Below are 16,193 nucleotides of genomic sequence, written 5' to 3'. Positions count from 1 at the left end.
CACAAGCAAGACTTTAGAAGATCTCAGCTTTGCTCCTATTGTAGACTTAGAAGTGCTTAAGGGCATTTTCAGTGCAACACCTAAGTCTCTTTGAAAGAATACACTGCAAGGCAAGAGCACTGCTCAACATTCCTGCTTTGGGAGACCACAGCTAGGGCTTGGTATGGCACTACATGCCGGAGGAAGATTCTACTGACTCCTCCCCTGCAGGATGCAGTGTGAGTCAGGCTGGGGCTACCTGGTTTGTGTGCACATTGTTGCAGGTCTGGCACCTTGTAACCTGTGGCTTGCCGAAATAAGCTGCTGGGCTGAGACTGTAAGCACCATCCTGGGCGTGGACAAAATAAATCTTAACAGTTCCACGGATCCTAGAACCCAGGGCTTTGGCTATATTGGCACTGTTCTCACAGCCCTGGCTACTGATGCTTATGGTCTTCACCAGAAGCATCAACAACATCTGGAAGCCTTTGTGCTCAAATCAAGGTCACAGGACTGACAGCATTGGCTTCATCTGGGAACTTGTAGGAAACTCAGAATCTCAGGTCCTACCTGAAGACCTAATGGATGGGGATGCATTTTCACAAGATCTCTAGGGGGTTTGTATGTACATTAAAATTTGAGAAGCACTACTGTATCAGTTTTCTAGGGCTTCCTTAACAAAGTACCACAAACTGCATGGCTTAAAACAACAGAAATTTATTCTTTCACAGTTCTAGAGGCTCAAAGTCTGAAATCAAGGTGTCAGCAGAGTTGGTTTCTTCTGAGGGCTGAGGGAAAATTCGTTCTATGCCTGTCTCCTAGCTTCTGCTGATGGATGGCAATCCTTGGCATTCCTTGTCTTGTATCACTCTAATTTCTGCTTCCATCATCACATAGTTTTTCCTTGTGTCTCTGTGTCCAAGCTTCCCTCTTCTTATAAGGATACCAATCACATTGGATTAAGGGCCCACCTTACTCCAGTATGGCCTTAACTTATTACATTTGCAATGATCCTACTTCCAAAGAAGATCACATTCTGGGGTACTAGTCTTAGGACTTTAACACATCTTTTCTGGGGAGACACAATTCAAACCATTACAACTACCTTCCAAGCCTGCCATTCTTAAGTGCTGGGAGACTACTGATTAAGAATCACCTGGAACAGTTTCATAAATTTATTTTTGTAAACATTTTAATAAATTTTGGAAGAAGATAGAAGGTCTAGAATGAGGCTTGAGACATCCATTTCTGCAAGGTGATCTTCTTCAGGCAGCACACCCCCAGGATACTAAGCTTTACAGATGACCCAGCCCCAGTTCAGGGCCAACGTGCAAGCAATCTGGGGAGATTCTCTATTAGGCTGCCCACTGGAATCACCTGGGGAGTTTTTTTTTTTTTTTTTTTTTTTTTTTGCAGTACGCGGGCCTCTCACTGTTGTGGCCTCTCCCGTTGTGGAGCACAGGCTGCGGACGCGCAGGCTCAGCGGCCATGGCTCATGGGCCCAGCCGCTCTGCGGCATGTGGGATCTTCTCGGACCAGGGCACGAACCCGTGTCCCCCACATCAGCAGGCTGACTCTCAACCACCAGGGAAGCCCCCACCTGGGGAGTTTTAAAGCTACCAATACCTAAGTTGTACCCTCAGAGAGTCTAGTGTAATTGGTTTTTCCTATTGCCTGGATATCAGGATTTTAAAACATTTCCCAGGTGATTCTAATCTGCAGCCAAATTTGGGGATTAATGGAATAGATGCTCTCATTTCTACATATTACAAAGAAGATGATCCAGTCCCTTTCCCAGATAGGGAAACAAGACATAAGACAAATAATCCCAAATATGAACATACACAGATTCCTAAATATTGAATTTTACGTTTTTTATAGTTTTTATGTGCATAATGAGGCTGCTGTGAGAAGTAAATAAATGTATATATGTAGCACCATTCTCAAAATCTCCCATGATGGCAGACTTGTTAATTTCTCCTTGCAGTTTTGCCAATTTTTGAAGTACATTTTGAGGCACTTTTTTTTTTTTTTTTTTTGCGGTATGTGGGCCTCTCACTGTTGTGGCCTCTCCCGTTGCGGAGCACAGGCTCCGGACGCACAGGCCCAGCGGCCATGGCTCACGGGCCCAGCCGCTCCGCGGCATGTGGGATCTTCCCGGACCGGGGCACGAACCCGTGTCCCCTGCATCGGCAGGCGGACTCTCAACCACTGCGCCACCAGGGAAGCCCGAGGCACTTTTTTTGAGCCCTATAAATTTAAAATTATTATCTCTTCTTGGTCAATGACTCCTTTATTCTAATGGGTTACTTCCTTTTCCCTGGTAATGCTTTTCACCTGGAAGTCTATTTTTCCCCCTGATATTAATACAACTATATTGGCTAGCTTTCTTTTGCCCAGTTGTTACATGGTGTATATAAGTATGTATGTATATATATATAAATTTATTTATTTATAACTTATTTAATATTTAACTTATATGTTTAATATATATATTTATTTCCATCTTTTAACTTTCAAACATTCTACAGTCTTATGTTTTAGATGAATCTCTTGGATGGAATATAGTTGTATTTTAAAGAAGTCTACTCTGGGGGCGTTCCCAGTGGCCTAGTGGTTAGAATTCCGGGCTTTCACTGCCATGGGCCAGTTTCAATCCCCGGTTGGGGAACTAAGATCTCACAAGCAGCACAGCCAAAAACAACAACAACAACAACAAAAAAACTACTCTGACAATCTTGCTGTAGATGCTCTATAAATTGAGTATATACTGGTGATAAAAATATTTAGCAAATTGTAGGGTACTTTGAGAAAGTTGCAGTTCGCACAAGTGACCATGAGATGGCAACTCTAGGGGACTCACAGGCAAACAGCCTTGAAGGAACAAAGGGAACCAGGCATTTATTCTCTGGGGTTCCACTACTGCTTCCAAGGGTGTATCTCCCCTGCAACGTTTGGGCATCCTCTGACCATGGGAGAAACAAGGATATGGGATGGGGGACAGGAGTGTGGTGAACTGGGGGACAAAAGAGTAGTCCAATGGCCATGCCTAACCATGGGTTAAGTAAGGGTGGCTGAAGGCATTCAGTGGGCTCGGGTCAGAGGCTATTTATCAATTTGTATAGAAAAATTTCAATATTTTAATAACCAGTACTGCTGTACACACCATTCAGAATACCAGCCTGTTGATATATATGGATCTAAACTTATCATCTTATTTTGTGTTATTTATAACACCTGTTCTACGTTGGTTTTTCTCTCCTTTCTTGTTTTCTTTTATTATTTCTATTTTTCTCTCTCATTGTTTTTTATTTATTTATTTTTAAATATGTTTGTTTGTTTGTTTATGGATGCTTTGGGTCTCCATTGCTGCATGCAGGCTTTCTCTAGTTGCGGTGAGCTGGGGCTACTCTTTGTTGCGGTGCGCGGGCTTCTCATTGCAGTGGCTTCTCTTCTTGCGGAGCACGGGCTCTAGGCGCACAGGCTTCAGTAGTTGTGGCACGCGGGCTCTAGAGCACAGGCTCAGTAGTTGCGGCGCCTGGGCTTAGTTGCTCCGCGACACGTGGGATCTTCCCGGACCAGGGCTCGAACCTGTATCCTCTGCATTAGCAGGTGGATTCCTAACCACTGTGCCACCAGGGAAGCCCCTCTCATCATTTTTAAGTACTACATTCTGTTTCTATTTTTTTTAGTAATTATCATAGAGATTACCTTTACTTATTCTTTAATTCTTTAATTTTCATCTTTAACTTTTCAAAGCCTATTATTAATCAATACATAACTTTCCACCCTGACAATACAAGGGCCTCAGAACATCTTAATTCTATCTAGCCCCAGCCTCTACTCACTTACTGTGGTTTAAATGAATCCTTCATATATTTTTAAAATCCATAAGATGTCATTATTATGATTATTAATTGTTTTTTGAAGACAATGTTTATTAGCATTTCCACCTTCTTTGCTCTTCATGTATTCTTGCTGCTGTATGTTATTCTGAGGTCATTTCCTTTTTGCCTAAAGTACATACTTTACAATTTCCCTTAGTGAGGTCTTATCTTTATAAATGTTTTTATTTTGCCTTCTTTCATAAAATACATTTCCCTGACGATGACGATTATTTTCTTTCAGCACACTGAAGGTATCTTTCCACCCCTGCTGCCTGAGAGCAGCAACTGTCAGTCTGTTACTCCAATCAAGTAATCTGCCTCTTTCCCTTGGCTACTTTTTATTTTTATCTTTCTGCACTTAAACTATTGTGTTTTGGTATAGAATTTTCTTTAGTAATCCTGCTTTAAATTTGTTGAGCTTCTGATGTTGGCAGTTTGGTATCTTCCTGAAAGATTCTCAGCTATCATTTCTTATTTTACTGCCTCTGCTCCATTCTCTTTTCCCTCCCTTTATGAAACTCTGGCTAAATGAATGTTAGACCTTCGCAGGAGATCTAACCATCTCTTCTGCACTTCCAGTCTTTTTTCTCTTTGTGCTTCATTGGGGATAATTTCTTCAGCTCTACCTTTCATTTCATTAACACCTTTCCAATGGTGTCTAATATTCCATTAAACACACTTCCAATAATTTTGGTTATTGTAGTGTTCATTTCTAGAAGTTCTGTTTGGTTTTAATAAAACTGGTTGTGTCATTTTTTATAGTTTCCTATTCCTTGCAGGTATCTTCCAACCTGATTTTTTTCAGCTTAATATGTATGATTTTTTTCTTTTAAGAATGTGTGTTTTTGAGGGTATCTTTCTGCTATCTATATTTCCTGTTTCTTCTCATTCATGTCTATGCCTGGTTATTTTTGACTATGTGCTAGCTATTACACACAAAAAATTATCTGAATAATTATTCGAAGCCTAGTATGAAAGTGCCTTCCACTACACAGGATTTTCTTTTACTTCTGGCATGTCTGGGATTACCATAAACTAAATTCAATGCTTGAGGTTCCCTGGAAGGCCAATCAAAGTGCAATTCAAGCTTCAGTGACTTGTGAGGGCTCATCTACCTATAGTTCACATTCACCTTGAGATGTAGTCCTTTGAGGTCTCAGCTTATTTTGGGTAGGGTCTACCATTATACCCTGAGAAAACCTGGGTATTTCTTTCTTTCTCCCTTGCCCCTGCTAGGCTATCAAAACCAATTTTCAAATTTGCTAGACTCAGCAATACTCTCAGGAAAAATGAAGCTCTGTACTCATTTATCTCTCTGGATTTCCATTTCCCTATCATTCTCTTCCTAGTAAGTCCTTACTGTCATGTCAACTCTTTGATGGCTTTGAAGATTATCGTTATTTAAAACCAGTTTTTAAGTTGTTTTCAGATAATCTACAGTTGGTCTACCATTATTGGAAATAGGAAGCCATGTAATGTTTTCATTGGCAAATGGCAGGTACTCAGTAAATGATGGCTGATTTAGTAAAATTATCATAATTTCCCAAACATACTCCTTTTTTTTGCTTGTTCATTTGTACAAAGACTGTTTCCTATTCTTAAAACACACAGAGTGCCCATATTCTACCATCTGACAAGGTTCAGAACAAATGCCACCTTTTCCTCAAATTTCTTCCTGTTGTCTCTACTTCCCCAAATCTGAATTCTATTTCTTCCCCACCTAAACCCTCACAGGACCTAGTCTGTACCATTCTTTGGGTACTTAACTAGATAGAAATATTTTAATATACTATTTACCTCTCCTGCAGATTTATACTTTTCTGACATTTCTGGTCTTCGGAAGAATTCCCTCACTTCCCCTCCAGTTCAGCTGTTTATATTATAAACAGATTTGGGAGGGAAATATTATATCTAGTACTTTTAGGTGTGATGTCCTGGGAGGGGAGTCTCTGAACATTTATTCTGTTCTACTGCTGGAAGCGGGATGCAGCCTATTCTAATAAACTCAACATATGTACAGCACTTTAGAATTAATAGGGTATTCTCACATACGTGCCTTCTACTTCCATGTTCACTATCATCATGCTGCAGATGAGAATCACAGGGCAAGAGAGACTAAATAATATTCCCGAATAGAGCCATAAAGTCAGAAATGGAACCCAAGTCTTCTTTCTCCAAGCCCAGGGTCCATTCCAGCATACTCAGTTGCTTTCCCATATTGTTTGTGCCACTAGTCATTCCTATGCAATAATACCTAAAACTCTCTGGAAGCAGACATTCCATACATGAAAGCACATGTAGTAGAGGAGTCAGGATGTAGGCAATAGACAAAGGGGTTGGCTAAGAGAGATACCCCATACACACCTCTCAAATGAAGGTTTTCTGTACCTCAGTCCGCCTTACCTCACAACCTTGGTCCCATTTCTCACAACCTGCATGTCCACCATACAGCCCCCAGTAACATAGGCAGCTAGATTCAACTCTGAGAATTCAGCCTGAAAGAGAAAGCAAAACAATAAGGATTCATCAAATACTAGTGACGCCAATAACTTATAACATTTATTGGGTACTTATATGTGCCAAATACACATTTAAACCTCACCTGAAACATAGGAAATTAGTAATATTTTTTATCTCCCTTTTTGAAAGATGAGAAAGCTGAGGTGCAGAGAGACATAGTGACATGTCCAAAGTTGCATCGTTACTAATTTCTACCTCCTTGAAGGTGGAAGAAGCAACTCTAACTCCAGTGGAGGGGACGGTGGGGAGAGAGAGATAGGAGGTGGGCATGGAAGAAACTTCATGGTCACCAAGAGAGGGGCAGAGGCAAGAGTATAGGGAGTATTCTTGATGTCTCTGTGCCACCTACAATCCTGCACTTGTATTTTATTAGACACTTCTGTATCCTTATAAGTCCATCTTTTTGTTGGCTTATTTGTTTGAGCAAGCTTTAGCAAATCTCTGTTGCTATTCCTGTGGAATATATCTGTCCTACCAGATTATATGCTCCCTGGGGATAGCGATTTGATGTTATAACCCTCTGTTTCCTAGGGTTGCCATAACAAAGTACCACCACTAGGTGGCTTAAACACAGAACACTCTGTCTTCTCACAGTTGTGGAGGCTAGAAGTCCAAAATCAAGGTGTGGGCAGGGTTGGTTCTTTCTGAGGGCTGTGCAGGAAGGCTCTGTTCCAGGCCTCTCTCCTTGGTTTGTAGATGGCCACCTTCTCCCTATCTCTCATTACAATGTTTTTCCTCTATGCATGTCTCTGTATCCCTTTTACCAGTCATACTGGATTAGGGCCTCACTTAACTTGATTACCTCTGTAAATATCCTATCTCCAAATACCTATGTCCAAAAAAGGTCACATTCTGAGGTACTAGGGGTTAGGACTTCAACATAGGAATTTTAGGGAAACACAATTCAACCTGTAACCCCATCCTAGAAAATGTATAGTACTAGACTGACTTACACAGAAGCCAAAAGCTATTTCTTTGAATTTAATGAACAAAAATAACTGCTCACATACATGAAACACTCACTATGTTCCAGGTACTGTCCTAAGCATTTTATACGTATGAATTCATTTAATCCTCATACTTGTCCAGATGAAAAACCGAGGCAGAGAGAGATCAAATAACTTGCACACTGTCACACAGTAGGTAGCAGAGCCAGGATTTAACCCCAGGAAGTCTGGCTCCAGCCTGCGCTTTTTAACTGCTGCACCCCACTGTCCTCACTGTTTAGCTGAATAAGATATTAGGTGGATTACACATGGGAATTTTAGGGACCTAAAAATAAACCACTTAAAGAGAAAAACAAGTTTACATTGAAGGGAAATATCATTTCATGGTGATTTAACTGTATCCCCTTGGAATCATTTACCAGGAATTATGACCGAAGACCTAGCCATCTCCCCAGATGGCTTTAAAGCAAACCCAGAGTGCTTGTGTTTCTTGCTCTAATTAATAACCTCATTATGCTGTGGCAAGGTGAAAAGCAAAAAGCCCTGTTAATGAGGTCAGGTTGGTTAACAGTGGTAATGACCTAGTTATTAAATCTAATGCCTTAAAAATTCAGTCCCATCATGTTTCAGATACTTCATTTGTGAGATTACGATGAAGAATTAGCACGAAAAGTTGTTGCTTCTGTGCGTGAAGCAAAAGAAGTTAGAAGAAAGTTGCAACACAGAATAGCTGGGCACCAAGTATATGAAAAAAGGGAGTGAATCAGAACCTTGGATGGTAGAATTTCTAACTCATAGATGGCAAAGACCCAGGGGCTGTCTTGCTGCCCAAATGGAAGGGCAAATACCTCGACAGAAGACACCCTCAGGCTTGTACATACCTAGTACAAGTACATAGTACATAGTCAGAGTTCATCTTGTTCAGATCTGGGTGTCTACAGTTGTTTCCTGGTCATGGTTTATGAGTAATTACAGAAGGTAGATGCCTGGGTTATAGGGCAGCAAGCCTCTGCTGGGTCAAGCACAGAGAGTCGGGGTAGCAAAGAAAGTGCACCTCTTGCTTTTAACTTTCTAAAAACTTCCAACAACCACGGGAATGAACATAGAAGTATCCAACCATCTCTCATTCAGGTTAGCATGATGACTCCCCTGGTAGAATCCCAAAGACCAGCCAATTTTGAAGACCCTGAAAGCTCTCATAGAAACTGTAGTGGGTTGAATTGTATCCCCTAAAAGATATGTCCAAGTCCCAACCCTTGATATCTGTGAATGTGACCTTGTGTGGAAATAGGGTCTTTGCAAATATAATTAAGGCTCTCAAATGAGATGATCATCCTGGATTAGGCTGAGCCCTAAATATAATGAGATGTCCTCACAAAAGAAGAGAAGGGGTGACAGAGGGCCACAGGAAAGAAGGCTGTGTGAAGACAGAGGCAGAGATTGGAGTTGCACTGCCAAAAACCAAGGAACACAGGAGTAACTAGAAGCTGGAAGAGGAAAGGAAGAAGTCTCCCTGAGAGCCTTCAGAGGGAGTGCAGATCTGATGACACCTTGATTCCAGATTTCTGGCCTCCAGAACACTGAGAGGTTAAATTTCTACTGTTTTAAGCCACCAGGTTTGTGGTAATTTGTTACAACAATCCTAGAAAAGTAATACAATAATTTTGGAAATTGGATCCAATTTTACTATTGCATGCAAAGGCGTCAGGGTTCAAAGAAGGTCAGCTGGTTTAGGTAAGGCTCCTTTATCCACTTCACCAAACACATAATGAAATGCATATAAATACACACATACATTCTCTCTCTCTCTCCCCCCCTCTCTCTCACACACACATACAGTAATACATTGTAAAACATTACTATCAGAGTCACTTAAATTTTCTGCATAAGTTAACCTTTTGACCTCAAAACATTTTGGCCCCAACTATTTTTAATGTAATGTCTCTTTAAATACTACACATTAGGCATTGTGGTATAGATAAATAATTTTCAAAGAAACTACATTTAAATATAACTGTTCAAGATATTAGCTGATGTGTTTGGTCAAGTTACTAACTGCTTTGAATCTCACTTTTGACATCTCTAAAATGGAGGCAATGATATCAGTAGTATCTACCTTTAAATTTTTGGTAAAGATTCAAGATAGTGTATATGAAGCATCTAGCACAGGGCTGAGAAATACACAGGAGGAGGATCTCTGTAAACAGCTATCATTATTATGTTCAAATATTTAATTGTCTTAGTGAGAGTAAACTGAATGCATAAAAAATGGTATAACCAGAAAAAGAGCAACCCCTTCAAATATTTATAACATAAACAATTTTCAAAATATTAAGGCATAAAATATAAAGAGTAAGGACTTCTGCTTAATGGCCACAAGGGAGTAACAGGGATTATATTTACACTCTCATCTTAAACTTAGAAAGCCAGACAAACTATATTAAGTAATAGTTTTCAGACATTGAACGACAGGCATTGCAGGACTGTGACCCCTGCAGAAAGGAAACACATGAAATTACCCCTGTGATTGCTCTAGCTGACTGCCTGGAGGCAATTCCCAGGCATGGGAGAATGCAATCAGTGCCCAGAAGTCTCACTAAGAGTCAGAGGTTAGGATTCAGGGATGCTGAGGTGGCTAGAATTTGCAGTGCAGAGCAAAGGAAAGATACAATTGCCCAGAAAAAGACCTCCAGGCAGATCTGTAAGTATTTGGCTGAGTACTGACCTGAGCATGCATGAAAGGAAACTACTCAGGGCCAATGACAGAACTATCAGAAAACAGTAGACTCAACACTCCAGACACAGACAGGGCTGGAGATAGTTCATGTTCTCACCAGTCAAAGTGTAAAGACCTTGTAATATGAGTAGAGTTCTCAAAAATTTAGTAGTAGGGCTAAACTAGCCCTGGACTGCAGCATGCTCTGGATCCAAGATGACCAATTTGTACTAGTTTACTTGGAGGTTTCCCAACTTTAAAACCAAAAGTCCCACTTTTCAGAAGCCCCTTCAGTCTCAGTCTTTAACTGAAAGTTCCATGTCCTGGGAAACTCCTTTGTCCCAGGCAGACTGGGATGATTAATCACTCTATCTAGATCTGTCTAAGAAAATTTTAAAGGTTTAAAAGTTAAAAAAAATTTAAAACTAGTAAAAGTTTTAAAGGCATGCCCTGAAGGGATCAAACTTATGCCAAGTAATTTAACTGCATCCCAAAACAAAGTACAACACTATTTATAGGAATACAACAAAATCCAACACCCAACATGTTAAATTTACTTTGTAAAATTTATGAAATTCAATCATAAATTACCAGACATGCAAGGAAGCAGGAAAATATGAACCATATTAAGGAGAAATCAAGAAAAGATCCAGAAATGAGAGATGATGGAAAGAGCAGAAATGGAAGTTAAAACAACTATTATAAATATGCTCCACATTCTCAAGAAGGTAGAGGAAAACTTCAACATGATAAAAGAGAGAAATGTAAAACTTAAAAATGGAAAAAACAGAAATTTCATAGATTAAAAGTATAATATCTTAAACATAAAATGTACTGTATGGGATTAATATCAGATTAGACAAAACAGAAGAAAATATGAGTGAGCTTGAAGAGAAAGCAATATACACTTGTACAAAATGAAGCCCAGGCACAAAAATACTGGAAAAAAAAAAAAAAAAAAAGAACCTCAGTGAGCTACAGGACAATATCAAACGGTTTAAGATATGTGTAACTGAAGTTCTAGAAGGAAAAAAAAGGTAAGATCATAAGGGTTTTTAAAGGGTTAGGGTTAGGAAATATTTAAAGAAAAATGGCCAAAATTTTTCCAAATTTGATGAAAACTATAAACCCACAGACCCAAGAAATTCAATGAATCCCAAGCAGAAGAAATATAAAGAAAATCCTACCAAGGAACATAATAATCAGCTTACTAACAAACCAGTGATGAAGAGAAAATCTTCAAAGCAATCAGAGGGGAAAAATACACTTTATATAAAGAGAAGCAAAGATAAAAAAGACAGCCAATGTCTCGTCAGAAAACATTAAACTAAAAGACAGTGGGACAGTGTCTTTAAAGTGCTGAGAAAAAAAAAATGTCAACCTAGAATTTTATATCCAACAAAGTACATTTAAAAAACATCAAGACATGCTAAAAACTTTTTCAGGCAAATAAAAGTTGAGAGAATTTATTGCAAGTCTAAGAAATGTTAAAGGAAGCTTTTCAGGCAGAAGGAAAATAATACCAGATGGAAATTTGTACTGACACAAAATGAAGAACTCTGCATATGGTAACTAAATGGATAAATATGAAATCTTTTCTGTTTTAAAATGTCTATAAAAATAATCAACTTAAAAAAATATTTCTGAAATCAAATTTATTCCAGAGGAAATTATACTCATTTGGACCACTTATACTTTCTTGTTTATATTTCTAATTTCTCTGATGACTTTTTTCTTCAAAGTCTTCTTAATTTGAATTAGGGTCAAGTTGTCATAGTCTGCCATGCCTGCAGGCACCTCACTTTCACTTTACATTCTTCCATAAAAAGTGCATTTGTAAATACTCCAGGACTCAAAAGGAAGTCTGTTCCTTTTGCTTCAGCATAGTTCTCTGCTTCTGAGGGCAACTGACTGCAAAACAATAGTATGTATTATGGGAGTTTATGACACGTGTGGAAGTAGAAAGTGTAACAAGAAGAACACAAAGATGGAAATGGAAATGTACTGTTAAAAGGTTCTTACAGTGTATGTAAAGTGGTATAATGTTATTTAAAGATAGATCTTGATAAATTAAAGATATTGTGAACCTTAGAAGAATGCCTCAAAAAAAGAGGGATAGCTAAATTAAAGTTCACAAATTTTAAGTTTAGAGCTTGATGGATTTTAATTGATTTGTACTTGTATAATCAATATCAAGATGAAGACTGAGAAAATTTCCAGCCTCCCTGAATGCTCCCTCATCCTCATTATAGCTGATATCAACTCTCACACCATGCCGCTACCACTTTAATGTCTTCTATTTCCATAGCTTACTTTTGCCAAGTTCTTGAACTTCATGTAAATGAATCTCACAGTATGTACTCTTTGGTATTTGCCTTTTTCACTCATCATTCTATCTGTGCGATTCATCCATGATGTTGGGGTTAGATGAAATCATTTTATTTCTGTGTAGTGTTTCATTGTCTGAGTATACAGTAATACATTTACCTGTTCTGCTGATGATGGACACTCAGACTATTTCTAGTCATTGGCTATTAAGAAAAAAGGTGTTTTGCACATTCTTGTACATCTCTTTTGGTGGACATATACACTCATTTCGTTTGGGTATACACCTAGGAGTGAAATTGCTGGGTCATAGGATAAGCGTATATTTAGCTTTAGAAAATATCACTGAAGAATTTCCCAAGGTGGTTTCATCAATTTAAACACCTATTAGGAATACGAGAATTATAGTTGTTCCATGTCCTCTTCAACACTTGGTATTGTTAGTGTTTTAAATTTTAGCTATTCTGATGGGTGTTTAGTGGTAGCACATTGCAGTTTTAATTTGCATTTCTCTGATAGTGATATTGAGCACCTTGTCAAGTGCTAATGAGCAATTTAGATAATCTCTTTGATTAAATGCCTGTTCAAATCTTTTGTTCGTATTTTTAGCTTGCACTTTTTTTATTAGTATGTAAGAGGTATGTAAAATATATTCTGGACACATTCTTTGTTAGATACAACCATTTGCAAATATCTTCTTCTAGTCTGTGGCTCATCCTCTAACTTTCATAATTTTTAAAATGAAGATTTTATATAAATACAGAAAACAATTTTAATAACTTTTAAGTTAGTGTTCTTATTGTATTTAGTTAAAAAATGTTTTGCTTATCCCAAGGTCATGTGAAGCTTTATTGTTTTATATTTCACATTGAGGTCTATAATCCATCTATAATTAATTTTTTGCATAAGATGTAAGGTAGGTTAAGTTTTTCCATATGGTTATTCAAATAACTTGGCACTATTTATTAAAAATACCAACCTTTCTGAATAGAATTGCACTGATGCCTTTGTCAAACATCAAGTCACTTCGTATGTGGCAGTCTATTTACAAATTCCCTATTCTATTCTATTGATCTATTTGTTTATCCTTACCTCTGTCTCAAGTTGTTTCAGTTACTGTAGCCTGACAGTGTCTTGACATCAGATAGTATAATATTCTAAGAAGGAAGCAACCCAAATAGTACCCAGTGATAACAGGTCCAAAGACAAGGCAGAATGACCACATACCTCTTATCCCCTCAACCTGCTGATCAGATAAAAAGTATTCCTACTCACCCACTCCAAGATACACGCAGACACTGGGCAACCAGACAACCTCAAAGGCTCTGTTCAGAATAAACTGATTGGATGTTTCCCTAGCGATGTAATTAACTGGCCAGAATATATTCCAGTACTATTCCCTAATTCAGACTTCAACCCACCATTGCAGCCAGACCTCTCAAAGAGTTCCTCAGGGAAAGCCCCACCTCTCTTAAAGGTTAAAAAAAAAAAAGAAAAAGAAAAATCAAGAGCTCAGTCCCCTCAGCTTCCCTGACAGTGAAAAATTCTCAACAGCTTGTTAGTGTGATCTGCCAGCTGGGAGGATGATAAACAAAGAAGCCAGCACTTCTGTTACTTTGGGTCTCCACCTATACTGAGGAATGGTGACTGTGGCATTCCACCATTGCCATGCTTACCTACACCTACAAATTTTTCTTTGCTTTCTAAATGAACTTGTGAGTTTCAGCACAGTTTTAAACATCCTCTATTATTTTAGCTTCTTTCTACTGTACTTTGTTGAAAGCTTGAGCCCACTATCTTATCTGCATTATTTTTTACTTATTTGTTGTTAGTAGGGAGATTTTAAAGGTATATGAAGACTGCATATAACTATGATTGTCAAGATTCTGTTTTAGGAAAGAAAATAGTCATGTTATATGTTTGCAGGATATTACCTCCAGACACCATTAAAGACAGATAGGTTTTCACAAAATCAGGCATATATATGGTCTTTGTATTTTGCTACTCTTGTTAAAACCAGGTGTGCGAGGTTTTCAACATTGATCTCAATGATACCTGAAAGTGCTGGACTATCTGAGTTTTCCTGTTTATGACTTTTAGTAAACATATACATGGAGGAAGGAAAGAATGGTGGAAAAGAAATTGGTCTTGAAGTCTGGGGTCCAGGGAGCTAAGTTTTGGATTTAACACTGACCCATGTATGACCTTAGGCAAACCCCTCATTCTCTCTCCACTTTAATTCTCTTCATCTTCAAAATGAAAGTCATAATCAACATGAGTCAATTATATCTATGGTCCCTTTCATTTTCATCTCTCTTTCTTTCTTAACCAGTGTCTCCCAATGATCACGGAAGGAAAATACTATTTTCCTTTCACAGCATATGAAAAAGAAATGCCAAGCAATCATATTTTTATTAGAAAGTTGTTCAACACTTTATACCCAGCTCCTGGTACACAGGAGGTATTGAAAACATACTTGTAGAATAAAGTGTTATTTTTATATTTTATAGGTGGGCACCTACACATGCTAAATAACTCGCCTTCTGAAACTCTGTCCATTGCCAGATCCACTAGACCATAGCAATGGGGAGGGTGTTTCCAGGCAGAGAGGAGGAAAAAGGCCCAATCTAAGTTTCCACAAACAAAAGCACAGGTGAGAACACAGGGTTCTCGGATCAATGGAGCAGTGAGATGTCTTCTGTAGCTGGGGCATGGAGTATATGGAGGAACACAATAGGACAGAGCTAGAAAGGTGAGTGAGAGACCAGTTCTGAGGATTTTGAATTCCCTGTGAAGGAATGTGAATGTCACTCTATAGGGTATTAGTATTCTATTGCTGCCATAACAAATTACCACAAATGTAATAATTTTAGACAACACAAATGTATTATCTCACTGCTGTATATATCAGAAGTCCATGCTAGTTCAGCTGATTTCTGTTCCAGGTTTCACAAAGCCAACAATCAAGGTATCAGCCATCTAGGCTCTTACTGGGAAGCTTTGGGAAGAAGCTGCTTCCAAGCCTATCAGGTTGTTTGCAGAACTGAGTTCTTTGCAGTTGTAGGACTGAGGTCCTACTTCCTTGCTGATTTCAACTGGGAGCCTCTCCCAGCTCCTTAAAGCTGTCTGCACTCCTTGTCACATTGCACTCCCCATCTTCAAACTAGTCATGGCATGTTAAGTCCTTCTCATTCTCCAAAATTTCCTGACTTCCCTTCTGCCACATCTCCCTCTCTAGCCAGAGAAAGTTCTCCATTTTTAAGGGCTTCTGTGGTTGGACTGGCCCACTTGGATAATCAGAGATACTCTTCCTATCTTAAGTCCTTAATTGTAATCACAACTTCAACTCCCTTTGGAGTATCATTTTCACAGGTTCCAGGGATTAGGGTGTAGTCATCTTTGGGAGACCACTGGGAAACACTAAGGTATGCAGAGTAGGGGAGCGGTAGATATTTAACCACAAATATTTACATAGTACTTTCTAAGTTCCAGGCTCTATTATCAGTGCTAGATATGGTTGGAATCATATCCATTAACAAAATCTCTTCTACAGCACCGTAGATCAGAAGGAAATATAAGCACCTGTTTATAATTAAACACATGTCCAGTTTCAAGAAAAGACGTGTACACACACCTACGAGTGCGTGCACGCGCGCACAAAGATGGAATGCATTCAGTTTCCTGTAAGGTCTTTCGCTGATTCTCTCTGGAACTGGCACCTGGCAAGTATGTGATGCCAAGCAGATAATATTACTGAAAGCAAGGGGTATTCACGTTTAGTTACCAATAATTGCATTTGCGATGATAATGATGTTGTTG

At 38.8% G+C, this 16,193-nt stretch overlaps 1 protein-coding gene across 1 annotated transcript in view; it reads right to left on the bottom strand.

Annotated features, from left to right (window-relative positions):
* The window catches only part of SYN3 (synapsin III), a 455,663-nt gene that overhangs the window by 349,554 nt on the left and 89,916 nt on the right, over positions 1-16,193 (bottom strand). The window contains exon 4 of the mRNA XM_081249878.1: positions 6,270-6,361. Within this exon, the coding sequence (XP_081106004.1) occupies positions 6,270-6,361 (92 nt within the window). The remainder of the gene's footprint in view (positions 1-6,269; positions 6,362-16,193) is intronic.

Source organism: Mesoplodon bidens, assembly GCF_964165515.1.
Source record: "Mesoplodon bidens genome assembly, chromosome: 11".
In the NCBI taxonomy this organism is placed as follows: Eukaryota; Metazoa; Chordata; class Mammalia; order Artiodactyla; family Ziphiidae; genus Mesoplodon; species Mesoplodon bidens.
This window is presented reverse-complemented; position numbering and strand designations above follow the sequence as displayed.